Source organism: Ostrinia nubilalis, chromosome 23, assembly GCF_963855985.1.
Source record: "Ostrinia nubilalis chromosome 23, ilOstNubi1.1, whole genome shotgun sequence".
In the NCBI taxonomy this organism is placed as follows: domain Eukaryota; kingdom Metazoa; phylum Arthropoda; class Insecta; order Lepidoptera; family Crambidae; genus Ostrinia; species Ostrinia nubilalis.
In genome coordinates, this window is record NC_087110.1 from 9,509,720 (window position 1) to 9,531,645 (window position 21,926).

Here is a 21,926-nt window from a genome sequence, read left to right on the forward strand (position 1 = left end):
ATGCTTCCCGCTTATGAGCAAAAGAAGTATCCATCTCGGGCGACACATCATGCACCCGGATGAGATAGCAGATATCACGCTCCAAAGAATCTGGAAATTTATAGACTCAACGGGACTAAGCAGTGAACTTTAAAGACAAGGGCTGCCACAATAGATCAAACCTGGTCGAGTTGGCGCAAATAAAGGCCCAAAAACCAATAATAATAAATAATGCCAAATTTCAGCCCAATCCGTCCAGTGGTTTGGGCTGTGCGTTGATAGATCACTATGTCAGTCAGTCAGTCAGTCACCTATGTCGTATATTTAGATTTGGTCAATACTCCAATCGCTGGCCAGACAAGTTGGGGAAGCCTATTTTTGTGGTTGTCATATTATTGTTTCCATTCGTCTCCTCTTACGACATCCACGGGAAGAGAAGTAGTGGTGTGGTTTTATTCTACTCTGTAGCAACCACTTGCTTGCTTTCATTGTTTTCAATCTAATTTTATTCGTTCACCAGGCAAGTAGCTATTATTATAGCTACTCTTTGCCACTAGAGGGTGCTAAATCGGATTCATGTTAGTTCTGAGTAGGGAAACCGCATTACAGGATTTTTCAGGATGGATTGTCATCAAAGTGGCACCTGCTGTTAAGTTAGATGTAGTCAAGGATGGTACACCTGCCCTGTAAGTGCCTATTCAGTCAGGCCTTGAAGTGGCCCAGAATAAAGTGTTCGGGAAAAACAGCAGCAGGCAGTAAATTTCAGTCTAACAAAGCTAGCTGTTAACAATAAACTACAGTCCCTAGCTTTTAACAATAATCGAAGGTTGCTTTTCTGTGAAGGTTCCTTATTTCTTTTTCTAGAGGCAAAAAAGAGACACAGGATTCGTCTTTTTGATTCCAGACCATAAAATCTAGAGCCAGTCCTGCAAATATCCAGTCTCATGGTTTTCCTACACCATAAACCGTAATTTATCTATACCCATTGACCTACATCCGGGGTTTATTGAATCATCCGAGTACTGGATGCTTTGTCATGCCGTTTTATGAAAAATAGATTAGGAATTTACGACAGGAACGGTGTTTGGATGTTTTTTATGAGTACCATGGCGAGTTAATTTAAAAGAATATTTAAAATCTATGAAATAATTAAGTTTTAAAAATAGTAAAATTCAAACGTCACGGGTTGAAATGTCAGTCAAAAACATAAATATATAGTACACTGCGAACTGATACATAAATAAGAGTTTTTGGGTTCCATACCAAGTGGTTCCGAAGGGATCTTATTATTAGGGCATCACTTCGCTGTTTGTCATTACACATTAACCGCTATAGTGACAAAACTTTAGTTATTAAGAAACAGAAAGTTACATCCGTATTCACAAACGATGCTTGCTTAAGTGACACTGAAAATCAAACGCACAGCGTTGAATAGAGTTCTGTGATTGGTTGTGTGTGACCCTGTGCGTCCACGCGCACTGTGAGACCTTATAGTAATGTTTGTGAATACGAGTGTTACTATAACAAAGATGGAAACGATGACGAATTACTCAGTAAAATCTCAATCTAAAGTTTTACTAACATCTCGCAGCACCATGAACCCAATTAAGCAAACTCCAAACACAATTTGCCTCCAGCTCCGTCAATAGAAGATTTAATTGTCCGTCCAATTTGCCGTATAATGGGCGAAATAAAACGCTAAATGAGAGCCCACACGTCTGCAGCCGCTATTCCAAAATCCTATTTCCGGTTTCACTGTACAGTTTATACTCCGTGGTTGCACTTCTGAAGTGTTAGTTTGGTGTATCCGGCTCGAAGGACCATGTTTAGAAATATTAAGCAGTCTGTTGATGAGAATGAACTGGTTGTTGTTTTAGACTATGTCCTCTAACATTCAGTACTTTGAGTTAAACGACATAATTTATAGATAATGGCAACATTTTATTATTCCGCAGGTATTTAAAACATGTTATTGACAATTTGGTTATAGGGGTGTACATTTTCCTGAGGAACTGGGTGTGTTTCTCTGGTGGGATACTTAAGAACTAATTTTGTTTGAGGGGACTTTCTCTGGAAGGAAATTAAAGTAAGTAGCGGACAGAAGCGAGTTAAAAATAAAGTTCTTCAAAATAGCAGCGCCTGAAAAGAAAACAGAGGCAATGTAGCATAACCACCGACGCGGCGGTTGCGGGAGCCTTCCTATTAGGCGCCGACAAGGAATAATTACGACAATATAATATTCCTGACCGCCCGAATAGCTGAAGAGTTGAGCTGTAGTTTGAGCGGTTTTGGAAAGCCAAACAAACCACTTTTTGTTACTATTTTTATAGCTAAGTTCTAAATCATTATTTATTTACTAGTATAAGGTAGGCAAAAATTATGTATAAGGTTCACACAAATCTTTTGCAAAACGATCCAAAGTTAGATAAAACAACTCCAATTCTTAAAATCATCATCATCATTTCAGCCATAGGACGTCCACTGCCGAACATAGGCCTCCCCCCTGCTTTCCATGTTGCCCGGTTTTTAGCGGCCTGCGTCCAGCGCCTTCCTGCTACCTTTATGATGTCGTCGGTCTACCTTATGGGTGGACGTCCCACGCTGCGTTTTACACCTTCATCATCATCATCATTTCTGCCACAGGACGTTCATTGCTGAAGGCCTCCCCCAATAATTTACAGATGGATCGATTGGTAATAACGGCCTGCATCTAGCGCCTTTCTGCTGCATTTATGAGATCTTCTGCACGTTAGTATAGATAGAAGATTATGTATAGTCTGGTCTGCGAGCACGTAGAATTTTGTCCAATGACCCCAAGCTACCCATTCTTATCGCTAGCGCGTAATTATATTGCTGTCGCGACTGAGCGACGGGCGCCCGCAGTGAGTGTGCAAGCGCGACATAATTTATAAATAAAATGATAAAATTCTATGTGCTCACAGACCGGGCGTAGCTTTAGTATATTGATTGATACCTTCAAGTCTCTAAAAAGAAACAAAAACGCTGACTGCAAGAATTTTTAGAGTCACGTTTCTAACGTTGTTTATGCATTCCCGCCGATACTGAAGCCACAACCTGCCAGCTTCGTGAAAATTCGTTCGCAAAATAGGTTCTACGCCTCTAATGGCGGGCGGCACGACAAACCAACGCTCCTCGTAATTACGTATTTTCATCACGGCCAGCCTTCCATGAGAGCGCCAATTAGACTGCGCAGTTTTCAGTATAGACATTTTTATCACGCTGCCTTTATACAAGGTGTAGGGAGAGAAGTTAAAAAAAAGTTTGGTAGAGAGGTTTGTGTCATAATTGAAAATCATTGGAAATTTCGTGGAATCCACATTTTTTAATTTTCTCTGGAAATTTTAGACATTCCGCATATTTTAAACTTTTTTTTACGTTCGAGGACTATGAGTGGCGACAAGTAAGTAATTTGAATATGAATGACAAATGGATTTATTTAGTGGAATTCAAACATTCCTAGTAATTTCTTATTTTCCTCGAATTCCACATCGCGGAAAGCTACTAGGTGCTCCAGAGTATTTTCTCTCAAATAGGAATTATTTTTCAACAAAGAATTCAGATGGTTATAAGATCTTGGTAAACATTCTTCATAGCTTTTTTATTGCCTAGTCTTATTAAAACTCTCATTAAAAACTTATAATTTTTTTAAGTGGGCTTATAAAAAGCGCTTTTCATGTCCCAGTAGGTACCTATTTTAACCCTCATCTCAGCCATAGGACGTCCACTGCTGAACATAGACCTCCTCCAATGCTTTCCATGTTCCTGGCTGCATCTAGTGCGACTAAGATGGCTTCTTCTTCTTCTTTTCGTGTCGACAACAAACCTACACAGTGTCAGCCCAAAACTCCGCCACAAGAGTGGCGTTGTCAGTAGCACTCATCAAATCCTCCTGAGTGCAGTTGCTTGGGCACTCAGGGCATGACATCTACACTAAGATGGCTAATATGATGATGATGATGATTTTCTCGGGACAATAATACTGTAGTGTGTGATGTGAGTGTTTTGTATTTATAATTATGCAGTGCAGCAACTAAGTATCATAATTAATAGGCAGTGTGTGTGCTAAAGTGCAGTGAGTGTTAAAAGATCAAAGGGGTAGCTTATAATGGCAACACCTGCCATTTTGTTGTGTGGTACAATGTACCGTTGAGAACGTTAAATTATTTCGTTTGGCTCGATTTTCTTATGGATGCTGTATTTATTATTACTCTACTCATTTAATTTAACTCACTTGAAAAACCGGCAGCAAAAATAAACTTAATACATAAGTATACTTAACTCCAAACCTCTATCGGTGTTTGTGTAAAAAAACACTCAGTGTAACCAAATTATTCAGTGGTGAAACATAATTATGGGACCTTGTGGGACGTCCAATCACAAGGTGGACCGACGACCTCATAAAGGTAGCAGGAAGGCGCTGGATGCAGGCCGCTACCAACTGCGCGATATGGAAATCATTAGGGGATCCGATGTTCAGCAGTGGACGTCCTGTGGCTGAAATGATGATGATGATGATGATGTAACTATGATATATTCGTCAGATCTCGTAGCTTACACCACAGCCCATCGTAATGAAATCGATGCGCCCGATGCATCGATTATCGTCATTGGTTAGGCACTTTGTCGGGGCGTGAATCGATACACTTTAGTCGATTAATTTCTCGTAGAAAACGTGTAGGTGTACATGTAACGTTTAAGTTGTATGTTAACGTACTGTGTAGATTCGTACAGTAACTGAGTAATGGCTTGCAAAAAAGTATTTTAAGCGCTGTAAGCACACTATCTTCAAAAGTTGCAAATAAGCTATCACCACACTTTCGTTGCGGATCCAATAACAGTTTAATTTTGACCCGTAACGAAATTAATCAGAAGAACATAGGAGTTCGAAATTAAGGTTCGCCTTCCCTCCATTGCAAAGTGGATGACAGGTGACAAACAAAGGTTTAATAACCTTTAAGGAAAAGATATGCACCACGAACAATAAATATCAATTAAGGGGGCCTATCTTATGAGCAATAAGCAACCTGCCAAGAATAGTTAGTCTGATATGGCGACTTCCCTGTTATATACTTTCCTTCTAAAAATGCGACCACTTCTGGCCTGTACTTAGCAGCCAGATATTTTCGGGGCCGCTCGTCCATCATACCCTTTCGATTTTTTGCCGAACTGCGCTTAGCTTTTTTCGTGAATTATTGCTTATGGCCAGTTGTTTCTCGATAAACTGCAGAAGTTGTGTAAAAAGGGGTCAAGGAGGGTTTGTTTGAACGAGTGTTAACACGTTTTTACATAGGATCAGATTCTGCGATACAGCTGTCGTTGAAACTAAACGAAAGTCAATGTGACTATGACTATTTTTGTCCATTGCAAGTTGCAACAGCTACTAAAATTGTGTCAACCAAAAAATATTACCTTAGTAAACTACGATTACGTACAATACAAATTATTCTGTTCTAAAGTTAGACGTTAATTAATTACATTTCTGTTGTTTATTACACACACAGTCAAATTACTTTCGTGTTATTTATAACTAAGTATGTATATTATTATTTTAAAGACTGTAAACCCTTGAAAAAAGGCTGACAATAGTGACTGAGTTTCTTGCGCTGCTTTTTCTCAGCACTGGCCCCAAGCAGTTGTAAGGTTAATACTGGGACGTGTAAAAGTGCTTTTTAAAAGCCTACTTACAAAAATAAAATGAGTTTTTATGTTATGTCATCAATAATTACATGGACTAATTTTATACCTATTCGTTCTTGTAAAACCTTCTTTATCACAAATAGCAAAGGGTGTAATTTTGTTCATTGTTGCAGGGAGGTGCGGCGAGGGTAGCCCTTGCGAGCAACTATGCAGAGAGCTACACGATGGCACCTATGAATGTGGCTGTAGCCCGGGCTACGTGCTACACGTCAATGGCTACGGGTGTCTAGGTGAGTGCTACAATATTGCTACGGAACTCTTTATTAGCTACGTGAAGGCAGTGTAAAGTCCGGTCGCCGAGCACGTAGAATTTCGTCCAATGATCCCAAGCTACCCATCCTTATCGCTCGGGTGTAATTATATTGCTGTCGTAGTGTCGTGACTGCTCGACGGGCGGCCGAGTGAGTGTGCCAGCGATAAGAATGGGTAGCTTGGGGTCATTGGACGAAATTCTACGTGCTCGGTGACCGGACTTTAGTATCGCTAGGTGCTACACGTAACGACTATTAGTGTCTAAATAAGCGTTACAACATTTCTTTCGCTATAGAATTAAGCTACGTGTAGTATGTTACTACTATCATTTCTGTGGTGAGTGCACTGTAGTATTGCTACGTGTCTCAACTAGTCAATGGTGTCTAGTTGAGTGCTACATCATTACTTTCGCTACAAAATTTCTTATCAACTACGTGTAGCATGTAACTTCCGAGTAAAGGCAGTGTAGTATCGCTACGTGCTACACTTAATAACTACGGTGTCTAGATAAGCTTTAAAATTTAACTAAGCTACGTGTAGCATGTTTCATGTGCTACGTGTATGTAGCACGTAGTAATGTGTCTAGGTAAGTGCTACAACGTTGCTTTCGCTACGAAATTCAGACGCTACGTGTAACGCTACGTGCGTCGCTACGTGTAACGCTACGTGTGTCGCTACGTGCTACACGTAACGACTACGAGCGGGTGCTACAAAATTACTCCTACTACGGAGGTCTTTATAAGTCTCGTTTACCTTTAAGTTACGTCAAAATAACTTCTGTGTGAATGCGAAGTATTGCTTGACGTTAGTGATGACTACGGGTATGCAGGAATGCGCTACAATGCTAAAACTCTGAAGCTACGTGTAACATATATCGTAATGTGAGGGCATTGTAGTATCGCTACGTATAATCGTGTTGCATGTAACAATATCTGTGTGGGTGCTCTGTAGTATTGCTACGTGCTACACGTAACGGATACGGATGTCTAAGGAACTAAGGAAGTGCTAGAATTTCTTTATCTTTTCTTTTTATCAGTTATGTTTTAGGCGTTTGTTATTAAGTATACGAATATTATACCAAAGCCTAATAAGGTTACAAATTCTGGTATCAATTAATAGGGCATCCGTTTGGTTACCTAATTAATATGCTGTAGTAACTAAATAAACAACCTATAAATAATTATAGCAATACTAGGTAATCATTATGCCCATTAATTAATTATACCTATTTAAATTATTGTCGATGAATGAGAGTAGGTACTTGATAAGTAGCAGATAAGTGATGTAAAAGCATTATTATCGAGTAACCTTCACAAAAATGCACGTAATGATAAAAAATATTAATGAATATAAACTAATGACCGGTTTTAGGTACATAATAATATCTAATTACGGTTAAAAGCAGTGGAAATATCACCAGTAGGAATTTAACGGTGTAACAAACGCACCATTGCATGTTTAGTTTCAAAACAACATTGATTTAAAAATGAAGATCGCAAACGATTTGTTGAAAATTCCATCTCAATCACAGGATGCGTATTACGAAGTGTATCGTGGTGACGATTATGAGTATGATACTGATGATGCCAACTTTAATAGTGATGACAACAGTATCAATATTAAATTTGCTCTAACAAACGCTGAGGATCAAATAAAATACCAGTTATCGGCCGCAATGACAGAAAAACCTTTCGCGTATCTCCATATCGAATACGTTTTATTTATCAGCATGGTACTGTCAGTAATTACAGCAATAATAAGTGTGTCCAGTTGGACACTGATTCCAAAATGGCGTTCGTTCAGGAACCACGTTTTCATGATGATCGTGACGACGTTCGCAGCGTTACACTGCGTGCTCGAAGCGAGCCGAACGCTCGGCAAGAAATACTGGATTGAAGAGACAATCAACTTTTTACTTTGCGCGTGCGCTTGGTGGCTGCTTGTCGCATCTGTGATGTTTTATATGGACTTAGTGAAAGTGTTCAAGAGTAGTATCACTCGACGGATGCTGAAAAGCAATTTGCTCGTTTGGGGAGTAGCTACAATGACGACTGTAGTGAGCGTGGTCGACCATGCCTTATGGGGCGGATTGCGCCCATTTATAGAGTACGACGTAATGTTGCTTATTCCGTTGATAATCAACTGTGTGATATACGTAATTGTGCTGCGGTCTTTGCTGAAAGGAGGGACTCAGAGTGTGAGGGTGAAGACTCAAGCAGCGACTTTTACTTTACTCATGAGTGGAGCTGTAATGCTCGCTGCGGTTGTGGCAGCCGAGCCGAATGCTTGGCCGGTGCTATACGCGCTCGCTCAGCTTATTTTCGCAGTTCAAACTACAACTATCGACATCTGTTTTTTAATGCTGAAGTCCAATCGGCAAGCGTGGAAGGAGTATTATAAAAACTTTAAGGTTTCCATTTCTGATTCTGAGTGAATAAATACAAATTCGGATAAAATATTGTTTTATTTTAAGTCTAGATCCCATCAGTCTAGGTCAGTTTAAGTCTAGGTCTAGATCCAACGATCCCTATCAGGTAGGTCTTCCGAAGTTTTTATGTAATGTATGTCTTTGTAATACAGTATATTGTATCATATACTGTATTATCGTGAATGATACAGTAATACACGATACATCATCCCAGTATAGCTTTCCCTATCATACCTCGGGACAACATAATCGTACTTTTCATATTTAGAACCTTTTTATTTCATAAGATTTTTTTTATCCACAATCCAAATTATGGGAACAGGCATTTTTTCTACAAGAGTTTGTACTTTAATAGGTTTACCTACTTTGACTTTCTGACGTATATTCCTTGTTACAGAATTAAACGCGACAAAATCAACCGAAACGGCAGACACAGAAGAAGATGTCCTATACCAGAAAGACGTTTCCTTCTCAGCAGAACTAGAAGTTGCCCCGTCCAGTAGAAATAGTAATAACGTAAGCGAGAGACTTATCGACACTATGCAAAGACTCACAACAACTCCACCCAGGGTCGATAGAGAGCCCAGTTACACAGAAATTGGTGAGAGAACGAAACAAGTCGACGGTTTGAAGAGCTTGATGGAAGATGGTGTTAGTAGAGTTGATCTTGACATCATTGCTGATGAAGGAAGGCACGTTATGGAAGCGAACGAACTGAAAGTTACTACACTAGGACCTAGCTTAGAACAAAAGGTGAGTCTCAGTTTGAATAATGTTTTGAAAGGCATTTTTTTTGTAATTGTCATCTCAGATTCCCTGAATTACTCGTAACTTAGAAAAGAAGATTTAATTTTTTTTATTGAAACCTGGCACAATTCCGATCATTTGCCATGATTTATTTGGTAGTAAATCGATATTTTATCTTTGTGTGGGTATAGTCAGCGTCAAATAATTCGTGACACCCAAAGAGACCAAACCTCTTTGGGTGTCACGAATTATTTGACATTTTTCGAGTTGACAAAATAAACCTAATTCATCAACAAAGACATGTTGCGAAGAGGCGAGTTTGCATATTTTCTGCGAGATTTCCAGGGGAGGCAGCTGTCCTCCCCTGACCTCTAGGTCGCCCATACATCAGTATTCAGTACCTTATCTTCCTGTCTGCAGGTGCCAGGAGGTACCTCATCACCATCCTGGACTGCAGCCGTGGAGAGCTGTCACTGCGACCCGTGTGAAGACGTCACGTGCAAGTGCGCGAGGGCTAAGTGCAAATCAGGTAAGTGTAGTTTTTAGTTTTATACTCTTGGCCTGCATCTAACTTGTTGGAATAAGTTTATTTAGCCCAAAGACCGGAATCTTCAAATACAAATAACCTATCTGACTTTCTAACTGCTAAAACAAAACAATGTTACTATCGTGACAGACTTGGGTAAGATGGTTTATGTAGGTACTCGTTACTTTTATTTCTATGGATACTTAAAACAGAATTTTTGAGACCCTACAACTGCTATAGCAACACACTTTAGTAAGAAAGAAAAAATGAAAGACAATGTTTTACAATCAGCCTACTTACGTATTCACTCTCAGTAGAGAGTGAATAGCAAAAACTTAGAAAATAACAAAACCCTAATTTAGTTAAATATGGACTTTAAATAACCATTTTTAATACTTTTCATCTGTATGTCACTAAATTCAAATAAGGTTTTTTTATCAATGGAAAACAATTAATCAATGAATGTTTGCCTTTTGTACGCGTTACCTACAAATTAAACCAAGGCAATAAACATCTCTAGTACTTTTGTTAGTTGTTTGACAAACCAATCAGTCAGCACAGTTAATTTTATGAGTTTACTTCGAACTACTATCAGCTTTAAGATGTCTGAAGTTTGACATAAAATCTCTGAGGGCACAATTAGATTTATAACGGCCAAAGACCTCGGAGTTTGGAACTTTAGGCTATCGACTGATCGAGCTTTGCAAGTTACAGATAAGCTTGGTATGACTTTGGGACTTCTATTGTTAGTTAGTATGGAATTTGTTTATATCACTTTGTTCGTTTGAAAAATATACATATTAAGTAGGTAGGTACTCGTATAATATGGATGTACCTGCAAAAGTTTTATTGAGAACTTTAGAAGGTAAATTTATGTCTTAAAGATATCAGACTTACGTCTTTCTTTGTAAGATTTGAGAGTATGTAAATGTACGAGTAAATTTAGTAAATTAACATTGGCTTTTTCTATGATTTTGCTCTAGAAAATTAGAAAGGGTCTAGTAAGTCTAGATTCTAGACGATAATAAAAGTGATGAAAAGAATTTTGAAGTACCTTCACGAATATTTTTAGCAAAAAATAACAGTATCAGAGCTGTAGAGTAAAATTAAAATATTATGCTTCCACGGTAAACATAAATATTTTAACCACTATTATTTTAAACATTACTACCTCAAAATGTTAAATAGAAAAATTTACTTGTTAAGTTATTCGTTAGTTTAGTTCATAATAAATTTGTGTTATAAAAAGGCCAAACCCACCAAGATTTAAAGAGTCTAAAATAAAGTTTTATTATTTTAATAAAGTGGTTGAGTAAGTAGTCATAAATGCATACTTAACTGGAAAAATAACTTTTTAATTTTCATGTGAGTTATTTTTCATCCGAATACGCCAGGTTTATGTTTTTTTAGAAAACAAGGATCATCATTCAATTTAAATTCAGTTTAACTTTTTTCTGAAAGGAACCACTTAAGGCCCCTCTATACATAACTTATGGAACCCCTGCACAGTTTTTCCCCTACCTACCTAAAAAATCTATAGGTGCTGTCTTTATGTCGTGAGACCCCTGCACATTTTTTCCTCCATACTAAAATCCATAGGTGCACATCTTATTATGTCGTGGTCCCCTGATGCTGCCCCTGCCACTTAATATAATTCGGCACCCGGCATTCCTTGAAGGCTTGTCGATTAAAGGGCAAAAACCGTACCGATACTAGTGTGGGGAAAACTCGATAGTTTATGGATTTCTTTAACGTTTTGGGACCCGCTCATTAGAAGATAGAAATAGGCAGTTATTCGATATTACTGTAGGGCTTTTTATAATGTTGAGGTTGATGATAATTGTTATAAGAAAATAAGATATACAGGATCTCTTGTTAAATGCAAAAGTTGAGGGTGCTAGGGGGTCTAGAATTCTGATCTTTCTAGCAAATTGTTAAGAAAGAGCTTTTGCCAAGCAACATATCCAAGGAGTGGAGTAAAAAAAACGCTAAGTAAGAAAGTACTTATTTATTTATTTATATTTGGGAAACATACAGCTACAATAATATGATTAAAAAAAACCACATAAACAGTATTATATTTTAAGTTTCCACAGTTAATTATGCACAGTATAAAGTTGGGCAAACCATAATGTTTTGTTGTGAAAAATATTAAAGTTTTTTAACAATAGTATTTTTAAAAACATTTTGGCTACGAAACTGTTCAAATTAAACTCTTACCAAACATAAAAATGTAGTAATAAAGATCCACGTTTATTGCAATGAGAATCGCATACAGCAATAAGTTAATTCTTTCGTAGGTAATTAAAATCAAAACAGACTCAAATAAACCAGCATAAAGCTGTTTTAAAAAACTACAGCATTTCAAACAGAAATAAATCGCTCCAGGAGACGACAGATTATTTTAAAACTTGCACGTGCCCATGTTTTATCTGTTCTTTAGCCTGTCATAAGAAGGCCACTCAATTAATAATCTATACTTAATGCCCCTGCGTAGAAGCTACCCACTGAAAACCACTTGACAGTAACATGTCAACTGTCAAAATGAACTGAGTGGGTGACCTCTTTGACAACATTTTTTCCTCTCTTCTCTCCATTGTTTTGATGTGTTTGTCTTTGTATTAGATGTCAAATAAATATTTTTTCTTTTTTCTTTCTTTCTATACTTATCGATATCGATACATCCAACAATCCCAACACTATCGATATCCCGGTAGGGTTGCGTTTGCGACCCCAACACCGGGGCATCCGGAGTATTTTCCCAAATTGTCCCGGATCCTGATGGAAATATGGTTTTCTCTTATCTATCAATTTTTATTTGCATTGACCGTCTTGGCCTTTTTCAAGCTGCCCTCAGGGAGGCTGGTTTGGGTATCGTTTTTGTTGTGTAAAATGCTATAATAAGCCCTTGTGGTGTTGTACAGTCAATGCCGATCGTAGTTTGGATTTTCTATAATAAATACATAGGTAGTTCAGTTTTTTGTAAAGGGTTTGATTCTGATACCGATCATAAGAAGCAGCGTATAACTAAATCCAAAAATAATATGTTACGGTCTTCTATCTATGAAAAGCTGTTCCACTTATCGCGCTTTTTTAACATAATTCGTGTGAATTCTTTTCCCAATGCCGCCTATTTTGTTTCTAACCTAAATATTTTAAGTAAATAGAAATCTAAATTAAAATAAAATCTAACAGTTTATAATGTATTCATGCAAACGCTCATTTAAATTGCAAAGCAATAGTTTGCAGCTTTGTCATTTCGCATGTAATATTCTCTAAGAAATTCGGGGTCACATTGCTATTATTGCGTTGGGGCAGGAAAGTTCTCGAGTGGCGACCACGAGCTGGAAAACGTAGCGTGGGCAGGCCTCCTACTAGGTGGACCGACGATCTGGTAAAGGTCGCGGGAAGAGCCTGGATGCGGGCAGCGCAGGACCGTTCATTGTGGAAAACCTTGGGGGAGGCCTTTGTCCAGCAGTGGACGTCATTTGGCTGAAACGAACGAACGAACGATTGCTATTATGACGTGACAGAACCTACAAATCTAAAGCAGGTACATAATTATGACATACTAGCATTTGCCCGTGGCTTCGCCCGCGTGAAATTTAGTTTGTCACAGATTGTCATAAATTATAGCCTATATGTTATTCTGGGTTATAAACAGTAACACTGTAAAGTTTCATTAAAATAAGTTCAGTAGTTTTTGCGTGAAAGAGTAGATAACAAACATCCAGACATCCAAACTTTCGCATTTAGGCTGGTTTTAGTGTCACGCGGACTGTCAGTGCGGATCGCTCCGCACAGCCGATCTGTATGAACTGCTAGGGAGCGAGCGGTTCCTCCGGACCGCATTACTCTAAAACGCTCCCTAGAAGTTCATACAGATTGGCCGTGCGGAGCGGGTCCGCACCGGACGCACGGTCCGCGTGACACTAAAACCAGCCTTATAATATTAGTAGGATCGCTGACGTTTGTCGTCCTAAAACACCCTCCCTCCCGTGCCGCTCCCATACCTCAGGCACTGACTAAGTTAAGGCACAGTTAAGGCTATAAAGCCTGGTCCGTGAGCACATAGAATCCCGTCCAATGACTCCAAGCTACCCATCCCTATCGCTCGCGTGTAATTATGTTGCTGTCGCGCTCGCACACTCACTGCGGGCGCCCGTCGCACAGTCGCGACAGCAACGTAATTACGCGCGAGCGATAGGGATGGGTAGCGTGGGGTCATTGGACGGGATTCTACGTGCTCACGGACCAGGCTTTAGACACAAACACATTACCTTAGTTCCGTACTTCGTCCCAGTAAGCCTAATATTGTTTTAGTTGGCCATTACCGGAAGCGCTCGGCGGCCATTACAGTCGCCCGCTTCCGCCAACTTCCGGTAACTTACAGTTGGTACTGAGTTCCGTTTGTGGGGTTATGTTGGTATAATTGAATTTAATATTGATGACGTTTTCCTGCATGGGGTAGTGCGCAGATTGTTGGAAGATAAAACAGGAGTTGTTTTGTATTAATGTTTGTGAATTAGTAAAAATTTAGGTAGATATTATTTTGGCTAATACCTATATCATCGCTGATTTATCACTTTTGAAGGCACTAGAATAAACCTTTTAGTGTAGGCTCATTTAAGTTACTCATTTTATCTTGTTATTCATTTACTTTATTTTATGAAGAAGTCGATTAAAAATCATGACAGACCGTGAGTCGATCGATGTAACGATAGAAAATGAGAAAGAAATAATTTATTTCTCCTAAAGAATGTTATCTAAAATTGAATACAATCGGTAACCGTATATTCAGCATCAATTGTAAGCAAAATTAAGAAAGTGAAATTTCTGGCTATGAAAAGAAATGTAGGCGCCAATACTATTTTTATGTGTTTCATATTCGATCTGTATTGATTTTAAGGAGAAAACTGTCCTATAATTGTCCTAACTACTGTCCTATCCATCTTCTGTACCATATTTAAAGCAAATAAATGATGATTCTGATTCTGATTCTGTATATCCCAAAGTCTGCTAAAATTTCCAATAACGAATATTTTATCAGTCATGTGTTCACGAATATAACCCATATAACACTTATAACAAGCTTCATTATCGCCTGACATGTTTACCCTAACAAGACGATCAGATGACACACGCTTGTTGCTCATGTAGGGCATGTATAAATCAAACAGACTGGCAGCTTGACGTTAATAGATGTGTGCCCAGCTTCACGGAGTACCTATACAGAATATACAGGGTCCTAAAAATAAAAACATTCGTGTTTTGGATGTAAATACTTGAATCAGCTGGGCTTAGTATTCATCTAATACCTAATTATAAAAAAATCAGACACGTACATTGTTCGCGCCACGTTCGTTCGTTCGTTTCAGCCGAAAGACGTCCATTGCTGGACAAAGGCCTCCCCCAAGGATTTCCACAAAGACCGGTCCTGCGCCGCTTGCATCCAGGTACCTCCCGTGACCTTCACCAGATCGTCGGTCCACCTAGTGGGAGGCCTGCCCACGCTACGTCTTCCAGCTTGTGGTCGCCACTCAAGAACTTTCTTGCCCCAGCGGCCATCAGCTCTTCGAGCTATGTGCCCCGCCCACTGCCACTTGATTTTAGCGATTCTGCGGGCTATATTCGCGCCACATTGACCAAAAATTATCTAAGCACAGAAATAATCTCTTACTAACTGTGCCCGCGACATATCGTACGCGTGAAAATAGTTTGAATTATATTTTCCATCCATTCCATTCCATTCTACATTTTTTTAATGCTTCGTCCCTATTGGCTGTAGGGTGATGTTATCAAGCTTTAGACCTTCCTCGATAAAATGAGTTATCCAACACAAAAATAATCTTTCAAATCAGACCAGTAGTTCCTAGATTCCTAGACCGGTAATTCGAAAAATATCTTTTGAGACAGTCAAAAAACTAATAATTTCTAACCACAATTTGTACAGCAAAATCTATTTGAAATGATTCTTACCGTAACCCCTTTCCTAAAAATATTTAGAATCTCGATCAAACAGAAAATCATCAGTATAATAAAATTTTATGTCTAATCTTACAATCTGTAGAAGAAAGTTAGTATCACCAAAACCAAACGAGATGGCGCTGTGCCAAGTTGAATCGCGGTGATAAAGTTTTGCGAGTTGTGTATTTAAAGTGTCAGGTGTATTACTCGGTAGGTACCAGTGATAGCAACGTTACCAGTGACAATGCCCATGTATAGACTTAATTTGCTTATTTAATACTTTTCAATATCAATCTTTCAATTTTTGAAGTGCTGCGATGCTTATGGCAGAGCAGTGCTAATTATTCCCGTACAAAATAAACTTAACAATCTCAGTCTAATATTCTGTCTTTGATTTAATCTATCTAATGAAAGCGAAAGGTCACTGACTGATTGACTGACTGACTCACTCACTCATCACTAAATCTCAGAAACTACAAGTGCTAGGAGTGTCCAATTTAGCATGGAGGTTCCTTTTGGAACGTAGGTGCTCACTAAGACGCGATTTTGCAAAATACAACCCCTAAGGGGGTAAAACGTGATCCAGGCGTACCTACGAAGTCGCGGGCGGCGGGCGCTAGTTAAGTATCAAAACACTCAACCTAGGTATGATTTTAATAATAAGTACGTACCTGATTATGATTTGCAAGTTGTTAAGATTTAGGTACCTACCTATATTTTTCGTTTAAAATGTTTATTTATTGCTTTACCTACGACTTAATACGCGTGCAATCCCAATTTTGGAACAATTTTAATAGATACTCAGCTCCTATTGCTTGTTGCGTGATGTAAATGGACTATAGAATAGACAAAAACATTTTTTTTAATTCGACCCATTCCAGTAGTTCCTGAGATTAATGCGTTCAACCATAATTACGAGTAATGAACATAAAACTCTTTGAGTCAAATAGAACAGAAAAGCATCATTTATGTCCGAAAGAAGTACATAGTACGGTAGTAGAAGTACTAAAGCCTGGTCCGTGAGCACGTAGAATTTTGTCCAATGACCCCAAGCTACCCATCCTTATCGCTCGCGCGTAATTATATTGCTGTCGCGACTGTGTGACGGGCGCCCGCAGTGAGTGTGCGAGTTTTTGTACGTGCTCACGCTCACGGACCAGGCTTTAGTAGAAACAACTAGATGGCGCTGTGCCGAGTTGACTCGCGGTGGTAAAGTTTTGCGAGCTGTGTATTTAAAGTGCCCGATCTATCACTCGGTACTGTACTAGGCTTAATTTGCTTTAATAATAAGAAGAGTATGAACAATTTTTGAAGTGCTGCGATGCTTATGGCCGAGCAGTGCTAAATAATTCCCACGCAAAATATTGTTAATAAATTAATTCAATCTGAGTCTTATATTGTCTTGTTATTTTTTTAATAATTTATAGTTAGTTTTCCGCCTGCGGCTTCGCCCGCGTGGAATTTTGTCTCTCACAGAAAAACTTATCGCGCGCGTCCCTGTTTCAAAAACCGGGATAAAAACTATCCTATGTCCTTTCCCGGGACTCAAACTATCTCTATGCTAAATTTCATCAAAATCGGGTTAGTGGTTTAGGCGTGAAAGCAAGACAGACAGACAGACAGAGTTACTTTCGCATTTATAATATTATACACTCGACATCAAATAAATCGCACCTCCCGCGACAAGCATTTTCAAACGTATGCATCCCCACTTCCCACCAATATTGGCACCATTTAAAAGCCTAGTTCTAACCTTCATTTCATGAAAGGAAAGGTTTTTACCCCAAAAATGTGTCTTTACAAGGATCCAGAGTCACTTCTTCAAAAAATAGGTAGTTACGCTAAAGCCAACTTTTATGGCTATAAAACTGTTAAGTTGGGATTAGTCGCTATCCATCTGTTAAAGAGGACACGTGAGATCATTATTTGGTTTTATAACCATAAAAATTGGTCTAATTGATCCCATAGATGGGCCCAAAGTGAGGTATTTTTTCAAGTCACATTTATGGTATACGTTAATCATTTATTAAGAAATTAAATGTGTTTTTCTTTAAGGATATTTATTGGGCTTTCAAATAACACCAATATTGTTGGGGCACCATGATTGTGTCAGAAGAAAATCGTTAAAGTTCGCGTCGCGGAAGGTGCGGTTTATTTGATGTTGAGTATAGTATAGATTTGTATTGCATAAATTACTAATAGTCCCGTTAGCCCATCGTTGTAGCTAAAAATAAGCTTGTGTTATGAGCGGAGTGTGTTAATTATGTATACGAAGTAGGTATAAAATTAAACTAAACAAAAACCTCAATGTACGATTTTAATTATAATACATAATTAAATATGTTTTTCGGGTTATTAAGATCTACCAAATTTTTTGACAATATTTATTTATCATTAACCGTGTCCGCGACTTCGCACGCGTGAAAATTGTTTGAATAATTTCCGTCTTTGCAACATTTTTAATAATTAATGCTCAACGCGTTCAACCAAACAGACAAAAAAATCTCTTTGATATCATGAGTCGAATAGAACAAAAAAGCATCATCAGTCAATATTTATGCCTGAAGGAGAAAGTACGAGAAAAAACAACTAGATGGCGCTGTGCCGAGTTGACTCGCAGTGATAAAGTTTTCCGGCATGTGTATTTAAAGTGGCCGGTCTTTCACTCGGTACCAGTGATTGTAACGAATCCAGTGATTATGCTTATTTATTAACAATGAGTTAATTTGCCTTTAGCCAATTTTTTGAGGTGCTGGGCTGCTTATGGCAGAACAGCGCTAATTAATCCTCATTCAAAATAACGCTCAAACAGAATCCAAGTGGATTCGCCCTCGTCAATAAAAATCAGTATGTTCTCAGTATAAATAGATAAATAAATAAATCTTTGGACAATTTCACACAGCGCCAGCTAGCCCCAAAGTAAGCAACTTAATGCTTGTGTATGATTTATGACTTTTAGGTTTTAAAGATACCTATAATTTTTCTTCTCACGGAGACATCCCGTTTTATGCGGGAACTGTATTTTGCAGGTTTATACATTAACATTCACTCGAGCATCCCGCTTGCAGTGTCCCGCAAAAAAATCGATCCGTTCGAATTTCAAACAGACACCTATGTTCACATGACAGTACAGTTTTGCCTCCTGCATTACTGGACCCCGTACTGGATTGTCGTGGGAAAGGGCCCTACGCAATAATAAAAATTGCCTGTTTTGCCTGACGTTTCGATTTCAACGGGGCTACACCGGAAATAGAATTAAAAATAATACCCATATTTTTATTTAACAATTTATTATGAATAATGTGAGGGTAGAAAAATAAAAATAATGATTCCGGATAATATAATAAAACTACCTTCGATGTCTTATTAGTTGAGGCACAGATAATGAGGATCATTTCGATTTTTAGCTGTGAATGCAGATTTATAGGGCTAAGAAATCCTTAATACACAGTGCAAAAATTTTTGTTCTACGACAAAAATTGACGAAGTTATGGCCAAATTACTAAAAAAGTTCACTGACCGCCCGGCGCGGGGACGATGACGTCATTATATTCGATCCGAACGCTGCCGGCGTACTGCGTGGATAGAAAATATTTTTTTCTAGCCAAATTATCAGTTTTAGAGAAAAACTTGTAATGACATTTATTCATCAGAATAAAGTAAGCTATCGATAGGTAATTTTTAAAAATGGAAATTGTGAAAAATAACGCAAAAAATCCATACGCTCATACGATTCAATGGCACGCAGAGACGCGATTGGGGTCTCCGCGGTGGTATATTTGGCGATTTATTCAAATAAAGTGTACATAAGTGTTGTTAGAGTCATATCTTCTTCCAAGTAAAATATAAAAATGTATAAGTATTAATTTATTTACTTCTAACAATAAGGTATAACTTCTAACAATAAGACATTGCTATGAAAATCATTTCGATGTACACTTAATAGTTAATACCTACCTGTTATTTAGTTTTTCTGAGTTAAACCTACGCACCTACCTATCCATTCGCCGTTCCCATGGGCGGGCCAGCTGCTGCAGGAATGGACAGCCGCTCCGTGCTGGAAATCTATTTAATCTTAGCCTAGAAGCTGGGTATGACTACCCCGCCCCTCTCCTCTCCCCAGGTCATAAGCTGGGTATGACTTCCTCCTCGGCCAGAAGTTGGGTATGATTTACCCCCCCCCCCCCCCCCCCCCGGCCCGAAACTGGGTATGACTTGACCCCTCCCCCTCCCCCCAGGCCAGAAGCTAGGTAAGGCTTGCCCCTACCCCCAGGCCATAAGCATAAGCTGGATATGACTCCCCTTCGGCCAGAATCTGGGTATGACACCCCCCCCATGCCAGAAATGCCAGAAACTGGGTATGACTTGACCCCCCCCCCCCTCCCTCAGGCCATAAGCTGGGTAAGGCTAGCCCCTCCCCCCAGCCCTAGAAACTGGTTATGACTTGACCCCCCCCCCCCCTCTCCCCAAGCCAGAAGCTAGGTAAGGCTAGCCCCTTCCCCCAGTCCATAAGCATAAGCTAGGTATGACTCCCCCTCGGCCGGAAGCTGGGTATTACTTACCCCCCCCCCCAGGCCAGAAACTGGGTATGACTTGCCTCTCCCCCCTCCCACCAAGGCCAGAAGCTGGGTAAGGCTTGCCCCTCCCCCCAGGCTATAAGCTGGGTATGACTTATCCCCCCCCCCCAGGCCAGAAACTGGGTATTAGCATCATATTATGTATTATTATGTTCAATACAAACAATCATTAAGTTACACTCACCCCAACCGCGTCTCCGCATTGCATCGAATCCTATGAAAATGTGGTTTTTGGACATAGCAAATTCACAATTTTTATTTTTAAAAATTACTGGTCGATAGGTTACTTTATTTTGAAGAATAAATGTTATTAAAAGTTTTTTTCTAAAACTGATAGTTTAGCCGGAAAAAAATATTTTCCATCCCATTAGTACGCCGGCTGCGCTCGATTCGGATATAATGACGTCACGCGGCCTTGCGTACGTTGACTTTTAGCGGCAAAAACGGCCTATGTTTATTACTTAATATCTTCGTAAGTAATGGTCCGATTTGGATAATTCAAAAAGATATATCTTTCTTATGTCTTAAAGATTAACGTAGATACTAGTTTTATTGAATTTTCTACAACAGTACTGATCCTCATTATAATACTTGAGGCTTAAAAAGTTTTACTTTTGTAAAGATAGATCTTACTTCTTATCTTACTCTTACTAATATTATAAATGCGTAAGTTTGTATGGATGTCTGGATGTCAACATGTTTGTTACTCTTTCACGCAAAAACTACTGAACTTTACAGTATTATTGTTTATAACCTAGAATAATACATAGGCTATAATTTATGACGATCTGTGACAAACTAAATTTCACGCGGGTGAAGCCGCGGGCAAAAGCTAGTAAAATATATAAAACGTTTACGGCGGCTACGTTTACGTTTCATATTTACATGTATGTATATTACATTATGAAAGTTACATTATAGACGCGTAATAAAATAGTTGCGACAAAGCTATCTTATCTCACTGATTCATCAATTTAGTATGTAACCAAACTTAATTATTTTGCTTTAATTATCGTAACAAAAAAAAGTGTAATACCTAAAAATTAGAGATGAAACGGATAGTGGTTTGGCCGGATACCGGATACCGGATATCCGGCGAGCTGCTAGGCCGGATAGCCGGATATCCGGCGGCCGGATAGTTGGCCCATTGTCTCGTTGTATGTCATGACGAGTTGAGCGCCGCCAGGTGCTTCGAACGCGATCAGTGGGTCTAGTAGACAAGTCACACTTTTCGAAAATCGAATCCGTATCCGACCGAATAGAATGTCAGATTTTGCCACTTGTCTAGGGGGCAGATCAATTCGAGCGATTTCGGTTGCCATCGTGAGTGTGTGGTTGAATAGGGAAAATTTAAATTAGTTTACTTGCTGCGTAATCTGACTGAACTGCATCATGTCATCAGACCATCAGTGAATAAAAGATCGCCTATTTTAATTGGCTATATTTCGGACATTAACAGATATTTATTTATTTAGTACTAGCTTTCCGCCCGCGGCTTCGCCCGCGTGGAATTTTGTCTGTCACAGAAAAACTTTATCGCGCGTGTCCCTGTTTCAAAAACCGGGATAATAACTATCCTATCTCCTTTCCCGGGACTCAAACTATCTCTATGACAAATTTCATCAAAGTTGGTTCAGTGGTTTAGGTGTGAAAGCCAGACAGACTTACTTTCGCATTTATAATATTAAGTATAGAAGTATAGATTCGTCATTAGAGTGAATAGCCATGAAAA

The 21,926-nt window shown here is 39.0% G+C and overlaps 1 protein-coding gene across 1 annotated transcript in view; it reads left to right on the forward strand.

Annotated features, from left to right (window-relative positions):
* The window catches only part of LOC135083168 (pikachurin-like), a 279,979-nt gene that overhangs the window by 26,448 nt on the left and 231,605 nt on the right, over positions 1 to 21,926 (forward strand). The window contains exons 2-4 of the mRNA XM_063977902.1: positions 5,811 to 5,927; positions 8,775 to 9,130; positions 9,545 to 9,653. Coding sequence (XP_063833972.1) covers positions 5,811 to 5,927; positions 8,775 to 9,130; positions 9,545 to 9,653 — 582 coding nt within the window. The remainder of the gene's footprint in view (positions 1 to 5,810; positions 5,928 to 8,774; positions 9,131 to 9,544; positions 9,654 to 21,926) is intronic.